We start from the raw sequence: 20,672 nt of genomic DNA, 5'->3' as shown, positions 1-20,672 counted from the left end.
GGGGAGCTATTATGCAAAACTCACTTTGCAGTCTTTGTGCACATACATTTTGGCCCCTGATGGACCTATTGACACACAAACTGTGAAATAACACAACTTTTTTTTTTTTTTTTTGAGCTGTCAGTTCAGAAAACCTGTCCTCAACGAGCCGTCCTACACGTCATTGCAGAAATAAACGTCACTTCAGTAGAATTAGAACCGCCCCCCATATGAGTAACTTCACCCACGCCTGGAGCTCGACCGGACCCGAGCCCCGCCGTATCCTGCGGTGCTCCAAGCTCCGTCTTGCTCCGGACACCGTGTGAAAGTCGGAACAAACTTTTGAATTAGGCCTTGTAGATCTAATATGAGGGGAGATCTGGATTGCTTATTTTTGGTGGACTGATAAGGTGAAATCAGTGAGAGATTACCGAGTAAAAAAACCCCAAAAAACGGAGCCTAGAAGCCATGTTCAAACGCCATTGACTCACAGAACTAGGGTTCCCTGGAGGGCGACTCCTCCCACTGAATCAGACCGTTTTCAGACCGGGTGAACAGGAAACATGTTAGAGTGGCACAAATGCATAAGAGTGGTATTTTCAGAAAAAGAGACCTATATTAACTTGGGGAAAATGAGCACAATATATCCCCTTTCCCCTTTCTTTATTGGTCATTGCTCTTGAAGAACCCCTGGGGGGTCCTCGGGTGGGGTTCCCGGACCCACGTTGAGAGCCACTGGGCTGTAAGAGCAGGCTTTATTCCGCACACAAAGGCAGTACGGAGAATCACGCCAGTGGGCCCATGCAAGAGTAACGGGATGGAAGAGGCCTATGTGGGCTTTAGAATATGGCTCAATAAGCCTGCTCTTTGTTTCAAGTGAAGGTCTGGATGACAGCATGCACAGCCGACCACGGTGTGATCTGGTATATGCAATGATCCTAAAAAGATGACTATTCGATTATCTTGAAAAATGACTGTGAGACGATCCCCAAAAGATGACTCTGACATGACCCTAAAACGATGACTTCGAAATTATCCCAAAGGAGATGACTGTGAAACGATCATAAAAGGATGACGCCCCCTCCCCGAGCGGCTCTGCAGCATCCACACGCGGCGGCATCACCGCATCCCTTGGCCTCCTCCGGTGTCTGTCGGAAACAGACACGGTGCGGTCGTCACTGGGAAGGCTGGAAGGCTAATTTGAATTCCGCTCGGAGTCAAAAGTCCGCCATGCTAATTCTAATGCATGCATTTTGGCCTTGGGATGCAACCATTGGAAACAGCCCCGATCCGATCGCGCTGATCCGTATTGTGGGGACATTTGGTGTTGCGCACAAAATAGCATTTCTATCTGATCGGCGAGACAAATGCAATAATAGCTTGAAACAAACAAAACAAAACAAAAAAACGTTCGACCCCACCGAGAGTGAAGAAGCTCGCCAGCCTTACCGTCGGTGGATTATTAAATTAAAATATCCTATTGGGAAATGACATTCAGCCACAAGGTCGTACGGTGCAACACTGATCCTCCTCGTCGCCGGTCGACCACCCTCCCAGGATGACTGATCTTTTCTATATTTCCTTTAATTTGGTGTAAAATTGGAAGTGGGACTGGAAACTGTAGGCGCCTCATGCCATGGATATACCTTTCCCTTGCGCTGGTGGAATGGCCGTAGTGATGCGAGACTCGCGAACGATTCGGTCGTAGCGAACGATTCGGTCGTGGCGAAAGATTCGTTTAAATAACTCGGGAATCGGGGGTTAATCCGGCAAAAAGAGCGGGCGAGCCGAGTGAATCGTCCACTCATAAACTGAAAATAATAAGGAGTAAATGAAAGTCCGAGGCAACAAAGGTCAATGTTTTTGGCACTGTTCGTGTCGAATGGGACCGCTTTGCACGTTGCATTCCACCAAAATACATAATTTTGACAAAAGTGAATGGTTCTGTGACCCACATTTTGTATTATTCTTCCAAAATGAATGATTTGGATGGATTTGGGCTTTCATGAACCGCCGTTAACGACATTTTTCCGCCCAAATGAACCCATCTCGACAGAATTATTCCTGCGAGGACCGCAGCGGAACCGAGGCACAAATGACTCTTAAGATCCGAGCAGCCGTCCACGTCCCCCCTCGCTCATCCGCTCGCCGTGCTCCACTGAATTGAACGACCTGAGAGTCGGGAAAATCGGAAGGACTCCGTGCACTGGCTCGACTCGTCGAGGACCGACTCTCCTAAAAGAGTCGAACCCTTCGTCGCGGACACTGACGGGGGCTCCGAGCGCTGCTGCCGCTGTGGAGGGATGCGGCGCGCAGCACGCATGCGCAGCTGGCGCAACCCCTACCTCGGACGCAGCGGCGCCGCTACCGGCTTCCCCCCCCCCCCATCCCCCCCGGACGGACGGGGCTTCGCGTCTGATCTTTATTCCCAAACAGGTTTTCCCTTCTAGCCCCTGCACGCAGCCTTTACGCAGCGTCGATATGTTGGAAATAAAGCACAACCCTCCTCCCGTGCTCTGCCCCGTCGTGTGTCATCATAGGCCCCGTGTTCTCTGATGCGGTCTCCTCGTGAAGCCCAGAGGTGGACGGACGGAGGATCGACGTTCTGCTTTGGGTGGAGAAGGTGGCTTCTCCGACAAAAGCCGAGATGAGGATCTGGAGCACGGAGCACGTTTTCAGGTCGGTGGTGGATGCCGCTGGGGACTCGAATCAGAGTCAGGTGGATGAGCAAGGAGCCCAGTACTGTTTATAATGTCAAACTAGACCCATTTCAATATATTCCCCTTATATGGAAGGGAAGTGTTTAGATTAACAAAAGGTCTAGATTAACAACATAGTCTAGACTATGTTGATGGAAACTCACCTGTTTCCCAACTTCATAAATGCATCTTTGTCTTTTCGGCTACTACCTCGCAGCTACCCGTGGGAGACGGTTATTAAGGCGGCAATGAGGAAGTACCCCAACCCGATGAACCCCAATGTGGTGGGGGTGGACGTGCTGGACCGCGGCCTGGACAAGGACGGACGGCTCCACAGCCACCGGCTCCTCAGCACCGAGTGGGGCCTGCCGAGCATCGTGCGAGCGGTCAGTCCTCAATTCCACACAAAACGCACATTTACTTGCTGTGGCTTGGACACACTGCTTATCAGTCTGCCTTATCCTTAAGACCTTTTTTTCCACCTCTAAGATTCTAGGTACCAGCCAGACCAAGACCTATGTGAAGGAGCATTCCATAGTCGACCCAGAGGACAAAAAGATGGAGCTGTACTCAACAAATGTAAGTCGATGCTTTTGGTTGTGTTTGAGGTTGAGATAGATTGATACACTGTAGATAGATAGATAGATAGATAGATAGATAGATAGATAGATAGATAGATTGATACACTGTAGATAGATAGATAGATAGATTGATACACTGTAGATAGATAGATAGATAGATTGATACACTGTAGATAGATAGATAGATAGATAGATAGATAGATAGATAGATAGATAGATAGATAGATAGATAGATAGATAGATAGATAGATAGATTTATAGATTTATAGATAGATAGATTTATAGATAGATAGATAGATAGATAGATAGATAGATAGATAGATAGATAGATAGATAGATAGATAGATTTATAGATTTATAGATAGATAGATTTATAGATAGATAGATAGATAGATAGATAGATTTATAGATAGATAGATTTATAGATTTATAGATAGATAGATTTATAGATAGATAGATAGATAGATAGATAGATAGATAGATAGATAGATAGATAGATAGATAGATAGATAGATAGATAGATAGATAGATAGATAGATAGATAGATAGATAGATAGATTTATAGATTTATAGATAGATAGATTTATAGATAGATAGATAGATAGATAGATTTATAGATAGATAGATTTATAGATAGATAGATAGATAGATAGATTTATAGATAGATAGATTTATAGATTTATAGATAGATAGATTTATAGATAGATAGATAGATAGATAGATAGATAGATATATAGATAGATAGATAGATAGATAGATAGATTCATGCAACATGGTAAATATCCAGCGGAACAAACTACTACTCACTAAAAATGAGCTCCCCAATTTTTTCCGGCATATTTTGTGATGCCAAACTTAAGTGCAGCTCATCCAGTGGCCACTGGGGGAGGCTCCGATTGTCTATACACATTCGATGTGAATCAGACTTAAAAAAAAAAAATTAACACTAAACAGTCAACATAGACCGTAGATGTATTAACACATTCCCACTTGCGGTTGTAGTCTAGTTGAATAGTAATAATAATAATAATAATAATAATAATAAAAATAGCTGCAGGCAGCAATACACAATGTCCAGTGTAGTTGGCCCTGAGTTTAAAGCGCAATGGGCAAGTCAGCCCTGGCAATCTAATGTCATAGTGCTCAAGACCAATACGGCCAGTAAATGGCTCAGCATGTTAAATGAAATTTTGTATTACAGAAGGTATGATTTCTTGACAGTTATGTTATTGCAATATAATATCTTCCTAGAACATTATTTTTTGTTCCACCAGATGTGTTCATGTTCTGATAAAGGCTGGTTCTCTTGTGTCAAGGTTTCAGAGAGCATTTTAGTATTTTTAATTGTCAGTAATGGAGTACACTTTTATGTTATAATGGCAACAAATCTGGCTTTGCCTATGAAGTATAACATTTATATTACAGTACCATTGATGTGGAATTTGGCTTTAGTACTAATACAAATGTATGCTGGGATATGCAGGTAAATATAGACGTAGAGGCATAGTATTTAAACTCAGATCTGTTTTTAGTGTTTTTTGTATAATTATCCACCCTAATACAAAACTCCTACAAACTATGTAAGATGCAATGTCTGTATGGTTTCCAGGGCGGTGGTGCTCCAGCGTGTTCTCCTTTAAACTGCTTGTATTTACTAAACTCCTTGTATTTCGGGAGTCCATGTCTTAAATAACCTTTTTCTCTAGGGAGGCACTGATTGCAATTTTCTTTGCCAATTCCAATTTCCGATTCAGATTTTGGCAGATTCTGATTCTTTTTGTAACTTTTCTTCAATAGAAAATTCAATTGTACATTCATGACAAAACTTGACTATTAAACAACTTTCACATTTTCACATTTTCAAAACTGCACCAGGTTAGAGGACCTTCTCTCTTTCTCTCACTCAAACAAATCTCAAAATTAAAAAGTTCTCCAGTTTCTGGACAGAGCTTTTTTGTACAAATAAAATCCAGCTCCGCAGTGCGATCAGAGCTGAGATCACCTCTAAAAGATTCCTGCTCACATGCTCATGGTCACAGTAAATGCCCCTGGCCCGGCACCAGTCCAAGGCCCAGTGGTGATCCTATATCCTATAATGATCCTATACCTCGTTTGAAATTATATCCATATCGTAAAAAGTCGGTTTACCACCCGGCCCGGTGAATGATCATTCGGCGCATTCACTTGTAAATTTGACCGGCACAGAATGGGATCTATCAGACACTGACTGGTTATGGCCGATCAATTTGAAAACCAGCATGCTTGTCTGTGACCAATCAGAAGTCTGCAGTGCTATCACGTGACCTGTGCCAAGACGAGAAACGCAACATTTGTAATAACTTCTCATATAAAAATGGACCGATTTGGATCGTACTTGGACGACAGCATGTCGGAACTGCCCCCAATACAAATCGTATTCATTGGGTTAGTCGATTCCATGACATCCATGCACCCATGACGTTATATTTCTTATGAACAAAAACAATAGGGGTCTCCGTCCCCTTCCGGGGCTGGACTTCTAATAGGATATTTTCTGAATTGCTGGTTTAGCTTGCATTTTCTTTTTGAGCTTTAAACCATTCCATTTGAAAGTCTCACTTTTCAAAGACTTCCATAGACCCCCATATGTTCAACATAGGGAATCACTGTGAAAAAAAAAAGTCACTATAATGGGGATATTTAAATGTATTCAATCCTCCAGATCACCCTGACCAACCTCGTGTCAGTGGATGAGAGGCTGGTCTATCGGCCGCACCCGGACAACCCTGAAGTGTAAGTATTAAGGAGCAAAAATAAATAATGTACCATCCCTTAATATCATTTCTACTTTGATACACAAGGGTCAAATTTTTATATCGATTTTACAACTTTGTAGGGTAACGAATAGGCTTTGGGATTGGGGTTGTAATAGCTCTTTTAGCCAGTGATAGACCTATATGCTTGTATCCTCTAAGCACATTTTCATTCTATCTGTGCTTTCTGTTTATCTAGAGTATCTGTGTTTTGCATCCTCATCTCCCCAGCACCATCCTGACCCAGGAAGCCATCATCACAGTGAAGGGCGTCAGTCTGAGCAGTTACCTGGAAGGAATGATGGCCATGAGAATGTCTGCCAATGCCAGGAAGGTATGGGACCCTCATATGTGCTATAAAGTCATTAAATTCAGTGCTCAGTCTTATTCTAATGTTTGAAACCAACAATGATCAAATTGAGATATATATATTGGTATATAATGTGTTTTACAGTTTCCTGGATTCTCTGAAACATAGCACGATTTTCCAAGTTTATGTTGAACGCCGCATGGGCTCCCCCCGGTCTGTCAACTCCTGGTTGCTCTTTTTGCAGAGCAACCACTATGCGGTCTACACGGTGCAACCCTCCTATCTTTAAAACAACCGTCCATGTTTGCCTTTAAACCAGAACATCTCATTGTTAGAACTCGCCGTGTTGTCTGTAGAAATAGAGCTGCACAGTCATTTGGTGCCGTGTTGGGCACGTCATTTATTTGTTAAGGTTTTTCCTTGGAATACATTTTCTAAAAGTGGTTTTAAGTAGACATGGTGACAATTTTTTTATTATTAGTATATTTTAAGGTGGGGGGGCAGGTGGTGCTGGTGATGCATTGGGCAGTTTTCACCACCCTCTGCAGTGCTTTCGGTCTGCAGCAGTACACTTGCCATACCAGACTGAGAGACAGTTGGTGAGGATGCTCTTGAAAGTGCAGCGGTAGAAGTTCACCAGGATCTGTGGAGACAGGTGGGCTTTCTTCAGTCTCCTCGGGAAAAAGAGACACCGGTGAGCCTTCTTGATGAGGGTCAAGGTTTTGAGGGCCCAAGAGAGGTCCTCCGAGATGTGGACACCCAGAAACCTGGTGCTGGTGACAGGCTCGACCTTCATCCCGTTGATATCAATGAGGGTGTGTGTGCCACCTTTCATCTTCCTGAAATCCACTATGAGTTCCTTGGTCTTCTTGATGTAAAGGGCCAGGTCGTTGGCGCACCAATACAAATGATCAGCCCCTGGCAATGGCCAGGGCTGGACCTCCTCCACTTAGGCCGTCTCATCATTGTTGTTGATGAGGCCAACCACCGTTGTGTCGTCTAAAACTTGTTAATGGTGTTGGAGCCATGTTCAGGAGTGTAGTCATGGGTGAAGAGGTAGTAGAGGAGAGGACTCAGTACACAGCCCTGTGGGATGGCGGTGTTCAGGCTAAGGGTTGAGGAGGTGAGGTTGCCTAATCTAACATGCTGTTGGTTAAGAAGTCCGGTATCCAGTTGCAGGGGGAGGGGTTGATGTTGATGTCACCTAGTTTGGTGACCAGTGTGGAGGGGATGATGGTGTTGAATGCTGAGCTGAAGTCGATGAACAGCCTTCTCACTTAGGTTTTGTTGTTGTTGTTGTTGTCCAGGGGGGAGAGGGCAGAGTGTAGTGCCGTGGAGACGGAATCCTCCGTACACCTGTGGTACGCAAATTGAAGGGGGTCCAGTGTAGGAGGTAGGCAGGATTTGAGGTAAGCCAGGACCAGCCTCACAAAGCACTTCATGATGTTGGGGGTGAGTGCAACAGGGCGGAAGTCGTTTAGGCTCTTTAGGTTTAGGTGGACATGAAGCACGTCGGGACAGCTGCTTGGGCCAGTGACAGGTTGAATATGTCATTCAGGACCTCAGTCAGCTGCCCAGGGCAGGCCCTAAGTGCACGTCCAGGGATACCATCAGGGCCAGCAGCCTTACGTGCATTGATATTGCTCAGTGCAGCACGTACCTTGGTGGGGGAGAGTGTGAGGTGTTGGTGGTCTGCAGGGAGCACAGCCTTGATGGCTGCCTCTTGGTTGTCCCTGTCGAAGCGATCGTAGAATTTGTTGAGCTCATCAGGGAGCGAGGTGCTGCTCGTTGGGGGAATGGTGTTGGTGGGTTTGTAATCTGTGATGGCCTGGATGCCCTGCAACATGCGTAGGGGGTCGGGGTTGTTGTTAAAGTGCTCCTCCATCCTTAGCTTGTGGTTGTGCTTGGCTCTCTTGATGCCCCTTTTCAGGTTAGCCCTGGCTGAACCGTAGACCTGTGACCTGATCTGAAGGCGCTCTCAAGTGCTTTCAGCATTAGGCGGACCCCTTTGTTCATCCACGGCTTTTGGTTGGGGAATGTTGTGATCTGTTTGAGGGTGGTGACACTGTTGATATTAGTATTGATGTAGTCCAGAACGGAGGTGGCATAGGAGTCAGTGTCTGTGTGGGAGTCCAGGGTGGCCTGAGTGGCAAACATGCTCCAGTCGGTGTGTTGGAACCGGTGCTGTAGGACAGAGTCTGCCCCCTCTGGCCATACTTTAACTGTTCTGACTGAAGGTTTCACACATTGGATGAGTGGTGTGTACTTGGGGAGAAGGAACAGTGAGAGGTGGTCAGACTGTCCCAGGTGGGGGTGTGGAATGGCTTTGTAATCTCCAGCCATGTTTGTATAAACATGGTCGAGGGTCTGTCCCCTCTAGTGGGGCAGGAGACATGTTGGTGGAATTTGAGGAGTACAGTCTTGAGGTTGGAGTGGTTGAAATCACCTGCAACAATAAAGGTCTATATAAATACACAAATACACACGTAAATCGATAGTTGGTAACGTCAAATCCAGTCAAAAATCCAGTCCATGCCACATACTGGACACTGTCAAACTGGTCATTCTCATTCGGAATCTGTACATTTATAGTAAATATGATGACATAGTTATGTCATTTCACTACATATATGTATGCTCATATGTATATGTATGTGACAAATAAACATCCTGAATCTTGAATCTTGAAAACTTCATAAAGTGTCTTTCATTTTAGAACGAGATGTGTGACGTGTCAGTTAACCAAGACAGTTAACCAACCGAGACCAACTGTCAAAGTTGTTCGGTTTTTCACTAATATCTGCTCCGTATGTGGATCGATTTGGATATGCTTTCTGTTGAATCCCACAAAGCAAACTGTATGTTTTTATGTGGGAGGTGATGTTCAACTTCTGCAACCACTTTGACTTTTGACTTTTAACTTTGTTTCTTCTGACCTTCTCCGCCCTTTCTCTCTCTCTGTGAACCTGCAGGGCTGGGATGCTATAGAGTGGATTATTCAGAACTCTGAAACAGAGAACGTTCCACTCTGATGCCGAAATAACACTGGTAACTGCTCATCTTCGTATCTGCTCTTTCCAACGAGCAGATACGCTCCGCTCTTGTTCTATCTTGAAAAATTTGAAACCTGGCAAAGCTGGTATTATTATTTTATTTTATTGTATTTTTTTCGCTTTCGTGTCATCCCTGAAACACTGATGCAGGTTATTTTTTTGTTGTCACACAGGACTTCGAATCAAACCGCCAAATCGCCGTCGGACCCTCTGCCGAGATGGGACTCGGGGGTGGGACGATGTCTTTCTGGGGAGAGGGTTGTGTTGCTGTGCATGCCCCGCCCCTCCACACACACAAACACACACACACACACACACACACACACACACACACACACGCACCCCTTCCTCCTTTGGAAGGGCGTCAAGGTGAAGTTACTCCATAGGAATCTTGATAATTTTTATTTTTTATACCAGGAAGATATGAATTATCGAGACCATTTGGACTAAAGGATGTCAAAAAACGGCCTTTGGTCTTATAAGGTCATGTTTTCAAAACTCTCCGAAGTTTGTTGTGTCAAAGGCTTTTTCCTTTTTTTGATGCCCAACCATCCGTAAGGAGACGAGTGAATGTCTACCTCGGTCTGCCACGCTTTGACCGATCCAGGGGATCCTTTTGGACATTACTGCTTGTACCTTGTGAGGGGTGTTCAGCCGGATACAGATCAGAAGGACCGGAAAGACCAACGTTGTGACGCGTGGACACGCACCTGATTTTTGGTATAAACTGTGTTGAACTACGTATCGCTCATAGACACTGGGTTTTGGGTAGAAAAAAAAGACGTTTTTGTACCATCGTTTAGTGTTCTTTAGTATGCGAGTTGAAGAAGAAGAAGAATCGCAATCAGTTTTGTAGGCCAGGCATGTTAGAATATACAATGAATTTGTTCTGGTGAGGTTTGGTGTGTTTCTCTACAGACTATTAATATTTAAATAAATAAATAAAAAGCCTAACAGCCTGAAAAAAACTGAGAATAATATGACAGTATAATGAAGTCGAATAAAAAGATAAGTAATTTTTTTTCTTTTTTATAAAATCAAATATCCAAATTCGCGTTGAATTGTTCGATATTCGATATGCCCAGCGTAGCCCGCGGTATTTTGCGTGCTACGGAATTTCACCGGATCTACTACATCATCCGGGTACTTTTCCCAGTACTATTTGGATATAATATAATGTGTTAATATGCTGTTTCCAATGTGGCGCTGTGGTCAATTAGGAAAATTACTAAACTGTAACGCAAAGTTTGATTGTCAGCCATCTCCTTTAAGATGCACCAAATGAGACAAGCCAGCAGTTTAGCTTAGCCACTGCAATGCTAATGCAGCTTTTTAGTTAGAAACCAGCTAGATAGGAGAAGATGGGGACGGATGCCCCTTGTACGATGCCTTTTTTTCTATTATTAAGGCTGTAATACAAAGGCAACCTCTTGGGATTGGAAACAACTGTAAAATCTTAACTAGGTAACCAACGAGGAAGGAAAAAAAAAATGGATTTGCCTCAAAATGTTGCCGATGTATCATAAGTTCCTTCATTGCTGATCATACCTTTGGTAGTATGCAAAATATTTTTACAAATACTATTTTATAAATAATACTTATGGATTCTGAGCTTGTGACATTACTGATTACTGATGGATATTTGTTGCTATTCATGAATGTTTTTCATTTGGACTTAAAGTGCACAAGCACTTTTTCAGTGCTTGTGCACATACATTCTGGTCTCTGATGGACCTACTAACACCCAACTGTGAAAGAAGACAACCCAGTCAGTTTTTTGTGAGCTGTCTATTTCAGAAAACATGTTCTTCCTACTAACTTGGTGCCTCAGTAGAATTAGGTCCACCCTCCATCTGCTTGAGAATAACAAGTGCCGCTGGGAAGTGCTCTGTTGACTAACAGACCAGCACAAATCTTTTCAAAGAAAGAGGAATTAATACCATCTGTCCGTGTACAAACCGCAGAAGACGGAAATGTAATGTAAAACAATTCTGCTGTTTTTCTTTCTAAAAAAATATAAATAAAGTATGCACGACATAACTGTAGTCTGTGGCGTGTGATCCGCTGGGCGTTGCTTCAAACAAAACCAATAAAAAATGATTTTTAATGTAGATAAATTTTATTTTCCGATGTTTACTAATTGAATGAAACAATCTCCCTGCGCGTCCCCGTGCGGTGCACAAGCTTGAAGCACGGCAACAAAAGTTGGAACTAACTTTTAAATGAGACCTTGTCGACCTAGTGAATGAAGTCAGCAACTGGATTGCTTATTTCTCGCCTCAAAGTTCTCCAGAAAAAGATTTTGGTGGACTGATAAAGCGGGTAAAGTAGGTCCCTTTTAAACAACGTTGAACAAGAGGGAAGTTGTTCTGTTCGCAGCACATTTTGCTGTCCAGCGATTGAAAGGTGTTGTGTAATAGAGATCTTCAAGTATATTGAGCTTTCAACCTCCACAAAGACAATCAGGAAGGTGTTCGTCGGGTCATGCGGGAAAAGAGCGGCCTTTGAGTTCTAAAAGCCATCCACTTGCAGCTCGGTCTTTGGCCAGTAGAGAGCGCACCCTGCTAGTAACGAAGTAAAAAGCAATTGAGGAATCTCCAAGTATGCATAGCTTTCGTTTATTAGTTCAAACACAACATAGAACAAAACGCATTGCACAGCTTTAAATACCTCTTCAGTGACAGAATCAGGTATCTGGGTAAAAAATGAAAATTGCACTATTCTTCAAGCATTTGCATGATCGTGTATGAGACATTACAAGTGAGAGTCATCACAAACCAAAGTAAACACACTAAGTCAGGGTAGTTTAAAAAAAATACATAAAATAATGGCGGACTCTTGTCATGCAGGCTGTAGTAAATAAAAAGTATTTAAATGAATTTAGTTTGGTTTTCAAGCCTTTAAATAACTAAATATTCAAATTTCCTTAAAAAAAATAAAATAAAACGTCAAAGTCAAAATCCAATTGTGAAGCAGGTGCCATCTGCAAGTTCCACAACAAGGTACACAACTTTGGTGTTATATTATTTTCTTTGGTAATACTGCACTCTGATATTGCTGTAACATCTACACAAGTAAAAACAACACACTGGATCCATACAAAAAAAAACAAAAAAAGAAACATGTAGAAATGTGTATAAAAGTGGAAAAAAAAAGAACAAAGCAATATAGAAAAACAAAGATAGGTATACTAATGTATCAAAGAGCCAGGGAGTGATCAATTACCAAAACCACATCGTAGAATTCTGTCCTTTTAACAAACAAAAACAAACCTGCTCAAACCTTTCCCAAAAATTCCACCAAATAACACGTGATCAGGCACAAACTTGCCTTAACTTCCCAAGTCAAGATGGTGAAAAAAAACAACCAAACTTTGTTCAATCTTTCATTAATCCACATTAAAGTGGCTTCCAATTATTTTCGACAGCTTTAAAAAAAATCAGTGTCTGCTCCCATATCAATCTCAACAATTAAAGAGCCAAGAAGCTATGGCCCTTTAGTTGGGAAAGTGGGCGGGTCTTAAACTTGACAGACAGGTGGTAACCAGGCATCCCTGCAGGGCAAACACAGGATTCCTCGTAACGTATCGATCAGGGGTTTGTCTGATTTGAGCTACGCCGCCGCACAAATATAGAGACAGTCCATGTGAGGTATCCATACAAAATTAAATAGAAATGTATTTGTCAATATTGATTCATATCGATATTATCACCCTGCTAACCGCGACTTCTTCTGCATCAAGATCACTTCTTTCCATATTCCCCAGCAGTTTGAATTCGCTACTCTTTTCCATCACAAAGTCTCTGGTGCAACTGTCCCCGCTGTCTTCCCGCCCCCGCCCAACCCAAACTACTTTGTCCAAATAATATACATCTGAGAAATTGATTGCACTTAGAAACGTCAGCATTGTGCATTTTCTATGTACAGTATGTACAGTCGGGTCTGCCCTTCGCAGAGGTCTGGTGGTCCGGTCTCAGAAGTTGAAGAGGTTGATGAAGTCCTGAGGGGAGAGGGACACGGTGCAGCTCTCTGGGTTGTTGGCCGTGCAGGGGTGGTTTGTGTCCTGGATTGGACAGAAAGACAGATCAGTTGTGGCAGTTTAATTAAGGAACAATAGAAATCTCAAAAGATCAAAATGGCAAGGGTGCACTGACAAGGATTTGTCAAATTAAAATCAGTCCCAGCAGGAATAGCAGCTCTGCCTTCTCAGAATTAGTTTTACTCTCAAAGTGATGGTTATTCCCAGTGACAAAAGGCTCCACTCATTTTTTGAGATTTGCTTTTTGGCGAGTCACTCAGTAAAACGAGTCGTCGATTTTTTTCCGACTCTTGCTTCGTTCGATTCAGTTGGTGTAACGCACTGTGAGCGAGGGCGGACTTCCAGTGAACGATGGACCAGAGTGAATTATTTTCAGTTTGTGAATCGAAGATTCCCCGAGTCATTTTAAAGAGTTGTTCACTGAGATTGAATCATTTGCGAGTCTTGCGTTGCTACAAGCAGGCGATGATAATATGCACAGTCCTGCACGTTTGACGTTGAAATTTGTTATAGAGGTACGTAGACACACACACACACACACACCTACCTTCCAGAAGAGAATGTGGCAGTGTGTGCAGAAGTGCAGCGTGTCACTGTACTGCTCTCGGTGAGGGTAGCAGCGGCTCAGCTTGAAGTACATCTTCTTCCACTCCAGGTGGCCCTTCTCCGACACCATCAGCCTCTTGCGGATCTGCGGGTCGGAACGAGGCGTCAGCGGCTGAGGCTGTTTCTGTGATCACACCCTCTACTGAATTCAACTTGAATAAAAAAAATTTAACAAAAAAGGACATTTCTCTGTGCTATTAGGAGTGGTATATTTGGAAAATACACTTCATTTTACAAGGAACAAATGAGTCCTTGCTCAAAGAAAATTATCAATAATAGTAATAATAGTTGCCGCTTTGGATATCGACATGGCAATTTTTAACTAAGAGAAAACTAGTCCCTTCATCGCTAATGGATAGCCTGTATTGCAGATATAGTCTTTTGATACACCTGGGAAAATACCCATCTCCCAGAGTGCCTTTTTCATGGTCACATTTTAACCATTTGTCCACACACACACACACACACACACACACACACACACACACACACACACACACACACACACACACACACACACACACACACACACACACACACACACACACACACACACACACACACACACACCTGTCTGTCAGTGAAGTGGTAATGGCAGAGCCTCTTCCAGAGCAGCCGGTCCTCGGCGAGGGTCCCCAGGTCGGGACACACCTGCCCCAGACTAACCAGGTCCCTGCCGTCCGACAGACGCTCCATGATGTTCAACTGTAGGCTGGCGGGCAGGTCAGTCAGACCCATGCCCTTGGCCGCAGGCTGGAAGGACGAGCAAAACCCTTGCGTTAAAAGAAGAGTTGGTAGTAGTACCTAGTCACGCTTACACAAACGGCTTGATCCCTGAACTCAAAACTTGAGTTGGGGTTCATGTGTCCATCAGTCCTACCCTGTTGATCTGAATGCTGTCCAGCTGCTGATGCCACTGCAGGATGTTCTCCATGCGCTGCACCCACACGTTGATGTTCCCCACCAGCACCGACTTGCCCATGTCCTGCACCAGGGCGCACAGTGACACGTACAGGGTCTGCAGCAGCTCCTTGATGGGCCGCACGTTCTGCTGGTCGTCCAGGACTGCAAGGGAGGACACCGACGCCGAGGGAACCAGGTTTGGATTACCAGTTTGTTCGATGCTTTGGGGAGATCTGTAAGAAGCCCCTCCCACCCCCCACCCCCGCAACGTGTGGCTTCATAATATTTGGACAAGAGGTTTCACAACACTGCCTAAACAACCTGGATCGACATTTAGGAGAAAGAACCTCTTGGTTTACACTTTCATTCCTCGAAGGCTCTGGTCACTGTCAGAGCCTTCCCCTCCCCCAAATTCATTTCCCGCTCCAATGTGTTACGCGGAGGAATGTGAAAACAATTTTTTGGAAACGGCCCCCTGGGTTTGTGTGAAGCCACGTGATGATGCTAATCTCAGGTCATCTATGATACAAGTCGACCATCTTATGTCTTTTGACGGTCTCTGATGCTCTGTTAATTTTATGATGTTTATTTCTGTGTCTTTTAAATCTGTGAAGCATTTCGTAACATCTGTTTTGATAAGTGCTATATAAATAAAGCTATTAGTATTATCACTATTATTACTATTTATATTATTTAGAATATTGTGATATAAGTAAAAAACAAAAAAAGGACAGCAAGCAAATAAATAAATCCCAAAGAATTAGGGAACCTCACCTTTCTGTACCACTCCCTCCAGAATGTTCATGTAGTTTGTCTGCGCTACGCCGCTGAGTGATGGGAGCTTGGACTTGGCAATAAGTTCCACCAACTAGATGGAGGGAAAGACGCACACATTTCAGCCCCGTCCGCCAACGCCGCATTCGTAACAAAAACAAACAAAAAAGATAAATTCCGCCTAGATAAAGGTGAAGGGCACGTCTGGAGCAGGTCCACCTGGCCCTGACTCGCCAAGAGGCTCCAGGCGTTCCAAGAAACGTGGAGCTATTCCTGGCAGCTCTACAGCCCTGGTGTCTTCTGGGAAGAAACTATTAGAACTAGTGTTTGTCAACTAATACTTCTTTGCAGGAATTGTTTGACCCTTTGTTCCTGCCTGTAGAGGAGTAGGCGTGTTGGCATGTAGCAACAGAAGCCGCCACGTCATGGAGAAACTCATGACTCTCTCACACACACACACACACACACACACACACACACACACACACACACACACACACACACACACACACACACACACACACACACACACACACTACCACCGCTGCACCTGCTCGCATTCGAGCCACACACCTTCACACCCTCTTACTTTGTTCTCATCCTCACCAGCTTCATTCCACCGTCCCATTTATCCAGGCCAAACTGGCTTTCAACAACAGCCCTGTCAGGCGTTCCTCCACAGTCTGTTTCCATCTCAGATTTTAACCCCTGTCACCCACCCCCAACTCTCCACCCCTGGCCCACCTCATGACTTGGCACAGCCGTCCCTACAGAAGGCTTTCATCCGCTTTCCATGATTGTTGTACATTGTAGGTAAAAACAAAAGACAATGCAAAGATGTCTGTAATTGGACTGGAAACCATACACTCTTTTTGGCCGTTCTTCGCGTGGATGAACCGGATCTTGGTTTAAAAAAAAATAAAATAAAAATTTAATAAAAAAAAACAAACTGAGCCGTATGAGGTCCCTGGCCAATGGGGTCAAACAAGGCCAGTGGAGAGAGCAGTGACCTGGGACGACAGGTCCAGACTGTATTGTATTGTTCAACTAGAATTTGTATTATTCTCAAACTGTCTCCCTAAAAAGGTCAGTCTAGGGAAAGAAATAAATCAAATAATTACATAAAAATGAACCATAAGTCTGAGTGGGTTTCTTTTAAAGGGGGAGGGGGGTGCTGAACCCTGGGTATAGCAGGACAACGTTGAGGTTCGTTCTAGGTGTTTTAACACACACACGGGATTACGGGTAAACTTGAATGAAAAGAACAACCGGGAAGATTCGAAGAGAGGGGAGAGAGAGACCGGAGGGGAGGAAACGAGTGTGGGGGTTGTGTGTGTGTGTGTGTGTGTGTGTGTGTGTGTGTGTGTGTGTGTGTGTGTGTGTGTGTGTGTGTGTGTGTGTGGCCAAGTCACCTGACTCCCAGGTCCAGTTTCATAATTGGACCCATCTCCCAGCTGGTCGCACCTCACCAAACAGCTGTCTGTGCCACAGGACCAGGACCCTCACCTCCAGCGAGTAGGCGTCATAATGACCTTTCCCTTTCCAGAAGCAACCACGTGGTTCTCTCTCTCTTATGTCTGGACCATGTCTCACATGGGAGAGCACATGTGGAGATGGGTGACTGGAGGGTGGGGGATGTTGGGGGCTACTTATACTACCAGTGAACTGAAGATACCACCCCTTACCACATGAACTACCCACCCACCCACTCCCTCCCTCCCTCCCAGGATCTCATCTATCATCTCCAGCTAGAGACTCTTGTCTGAAGAGCATAGATAAGACCCCCGTGGGGGGCGAGCCCGTCCCACACATACACACACACACACACACACAAAAAGACAAAGGACTCACCCTGACCACGTAATTAAATCTCCTGGTGTCCTTGATGGCGCTGCAGAAATCCAAACGGTTAAAGGCCTCTCCCAGGGTACAATATCCGTGGCGCTGGGGGGGGAGGCGGGCATTAGATGCACACAATCCGTAAAAAAAAGTTGACATAGACTATATGGTTAATACGCTTCACTGTACTGCAGGGAATGTTTTTATTTATTTTTTTTACCTCTTTGGTGCTTCCTTTGTGCACATAAATCCACTTCTCTCTGTGGAAGTCTGTGAAGGAAGAGTTTATTAAAAGTGCCTCATAAGCATTGTTTGCTGTTTAAAGTGTTCCTTCAAGTCAATCTGGGTGAATACAAAGTGTGCATGTTTGGTTTGGGGGGGGGGGGGGGGGCGGGGAGTTGACTCACAGGGGACCTTGCTGTTGTTATTCATCAAGTCTTTCTTCCTTTTCTTGGCCGCCACGTCGTAGTTGAGGGAGAGCAGCAGGTTCTCCTTGTTGTAGCAGTCGTCCTTCTCCTCCACCTCCTCGCAGTATCTGGGACAAAAAAAACCAACACAATCAAACCTCCATCTGAACCCTTGAAAACACCAGACGTCGGGACTCCTGGGACAAGGTGGCCACTTACAGGTCGCTTCCGCCACTGAGGGACTAACTGACCGACTAGTGGTGGACGGGACGGGAGGGAGGGAGGAAGGTCTCTTAATCCAGCCACTTGTGGAGTTATAAATAGCTCAGTGCTCAGTGATTAGCCTGGGAAGGGAACACTGCCCCAGAAAAACAAAGGACACTGGTGGAAACTAAAGTTTAGGGGGGGCTCATCAGGGTGGTCACTGGAGCACATCAGGCTGGTTGGTCACACACACACACACACACACACACACACACACACACACACACACACACACACACACACACACACACACACACACACACACACACACACACACACACACACACGACCTAGTGATGGCTCCTTCAAAGAGCATACCATCCTCCGTTGCGAGACAAACCTGTGGTTTTTGTTGTCGGCTGTCGTCTTTTTCCACCCCTCCGCGGTTTTCACCCAATTCTGCCCGGGGGACCTCCAGTCCTGTCCGAGAAAAGGCATCTCAGACGTGCTCGAAGTGATCAAATTAGGAAAGAAAATACAATAAAATAACAACAATAATAATAAAAGACAAAAAAAAAAAGAAAGAGAAATCCCTCAAATGCTAGGGAAAAAAAGTGCCGCGCTTCTTTAAAGTTGAGTGTGTGTGTATATATATATGTTTTCTTTCTTTTCCCACTGCCTGTCTGCCTGTCTGTCTGCCTGTCTGTCTGTGTTGTGTCGGGTCTAGTGTTGTCGCTGCGCAGCTGCCCTTATATCGTCCAGCTGGGAACCCGGAAGTAGTGAAGCCACGCCTCCCCTGGACAGACTCCCGCAACACGTGGCTTTGTTTATCATCTACCCTGTTGCAAAACCCCATCACGAACACCTTGTGAGGAGCTATCGATTGATTGATTTATTTATTGATTGACTTTCTACTGTTTTATTTTTTATTTTATAAATAAATGCCTTTGGACTGACCCATGTGTCGACCTACCTAACGACAAAGGTCAAAGGACACACTCCTGACAGGTGATTCCTCCATTCCTGCTCACACCTTAGGGTTTTATAAATAGACCCAAGTTGTTGTCGGCTGGGATTTTACCAGAGTGTACTGTTGAGTCTTGAGGTTATTTCTTTTGAAAGGAGGACAGGAGTTTTAGGAAGTACGGGTTTAGTGTCTGCATGTGAGTGTGTGTGTGTGTGTGTGTGTGTGTCAACATTGTGTCTTGATCCAGTCAAAAACAACAACATGATCAGTAGAAAATCATGGTGTTGTTGTTTGTTGTTGTTCATGTTAATTATTAATTTATTTATATGTTTTTTAATTGATTTGTTGATTTATGTTTGTACGTATGTATTTATTTATTTTGATTTTACTTGTATTTATTTAGATTGTACTCATATTTATTTGTTATTGATTTTTGTTTTGTTTTTACCACAGAGGGTGATCTAAAATATTAAACTGCCTCCTATTTCCTGCTGGATTGTAGGGCCGATGGATTACATCAAACCAACTCAATGAAGCGCAGGACACACATGACGCACCTCAGGTCTTTCTCTAAGCTGTTCATCTATGAGTGTCAAGGAAGCACTGCCAAAACAAGTTAGTATTCATAAGGTTCGCCTTAACATAAGGTGTCATGAGACACAGTTAATGTGTAAGATGTTTTATTTCTTATTTTCCCTGGGTCTATGAGTTACAGCAGCCCATTAAAACCAATGCAAAAAGTAATTTTGTCCTAGTCCGCCAGACGACTCCTGAAGACTTTGTGCGGCTCCTTCTCAACATACAGTAACAAATTGAAAGAAAGGGCTGGTGTTGACTAAGCTAAGCACCGGCGGAAAACAAAACGTTTATAGGTCGCCCCGTGGTCATGTTTATCAGCCTTTGAGGGGACTGGGGTGGGGTGATTGATTCACTGCTGTCCTCAAACCCTCCACCAAAACAAAACCCAGCAGCAACACATACCACATTCACCTCTACTTCACCAGCCCTTCCTTCCAAGAAGCGCTAGAACTCATGTATCATTATTAGGACACCGCCTGTGTTGGGTCGCACAATTGCTGTAACTGCTGTAAACTGTACAGATCCTTGCGGGTCTTGCCGAGTGGGCCTTTTTCCCCCAGTATATTTCAGGAGTGGGCCAAGCACAGGAAAGTCCCAGCAACTGCCTCGGGTCAGTCGCCGATAGACCAAATGTCTTTGAATATCTTATGCACAAGTACCTGGTGAATCCAAAATTATGTGACATCAGAGGCAGAACGACTGGTGTGTGTTCAGGGAGTGTGACCTACATAAAGATCTCAAGATATGCATTCATCACATTGCTTTGCCAGTTATGCGCGAAAACAGAAGGTGATTAAAGTCCACTACCAATGAATAGTGTGTGTGAAATTTAGATTTTGTGTGGAGACGTCTATTTGATCTATATCTAAACATTAAATAGATCAATCTGTTTGTTTACTTTTATGTGTGTGTGTGTGTGTGTGTCCCTTTCCCTGCTGTT

At 44.1% G+C, this 20,672-nt stretch overlaps 2 protein-coding genes across 2 annotated transcripts; one reads left to right on the top strand and one right to left on the bottom strand.

Moving 5' to 3' along the window:
• Positions 1-2,626: 2,626 nt before the first annotated feature.
• prelid3a (PRELI domain containing 3A) lies at positions 2,627-9,393 on the top strand (the record flags this gene model as incomplete). Its single annotated transcript, XM_080005214.1, has 6 exons — positions 2,627-2,658; positions 2,896-3,064; positions 3,168-3,257; positions 5,961-6,031; positions 6,283-6,385; positions 9,334-9,393. The coding sequence occupies 6 exons, from the start codon at positions 2,627-2,629 to the stop codon at positions 9,391-9,393; spliced, it is 525 nt and encodes a 174-aa protein (XP_079861340.1).
• Positions 9,394-12,016: 2,623 nt separating this feature from the next.
• Positions 12,017-18,894, bottom strand: fbxo32 (F-box protein 32). The gene is made up of 9 exons (XM_080005202.1): positions 18,587-18,894; positions 17,983-18,110; positions 17,796-17,845; positions 17,588-17,680; positions 15,737-15,830; positions 14,940-15,124; positions 14,630-14,812; positions 14,001-14,144; positions 12,017-13,477 (listed from the first exon to the last, which is right to left on the bottom strand). The coding sequence occupies exons 1-9, from the start codon at positions 18,682-18,684 to the stop codon at positions 13,388-13,390; spliced, it is 1,065 nt and encodes a 354-aa protein (XP_079861328.1). The 5' UTR covers positions 18,685-18,894; the 3' UTR covers positions 12,017-13,387.
• Between the last annotated feature and the right edge of the window lie 1,778 nt (positions 18,895-20,672).

The sequence above is a fragment of the Zeus faber genome (genome assembly GCF_960531495.2).
Source record: "Zeus faber genome assembly, chromosome: 8".
Lineage (NCBI taxonomy): Eukaryota > Metazoa > Chordata > Actinopteri > Zeiformes > Zeidae > Zeus > Zeus faber.
This window is presented reverse-complemented; position numbering and strand designations above follow the sequence as displayed.

Bases quoted from the DNA above. Each gene is read 5' to 3' on its own strand.
- fbxo32 (XM_080005202.1), bottom strand. From the start codon at position 18,684: ATGCCTTTTCTCGGACAGGACTGGAGGTCCCCCGGGCAGAATTGGGTG. The intron at 14,813-14,939 runs GTAGGACTGATG...TCGTCCTTCCAG, and splicing joins ACAGCATTCAGATCAACAGG to CCTGCGGCCAAGGGCATGGG. The intron at 13,478-14,000 runs GTAGGTGTGTGT...TGTCCAATCCAG, and splicing joins GCCACATTCTCTTCTGGAAG to GACACAAACCACCCCTGCAC.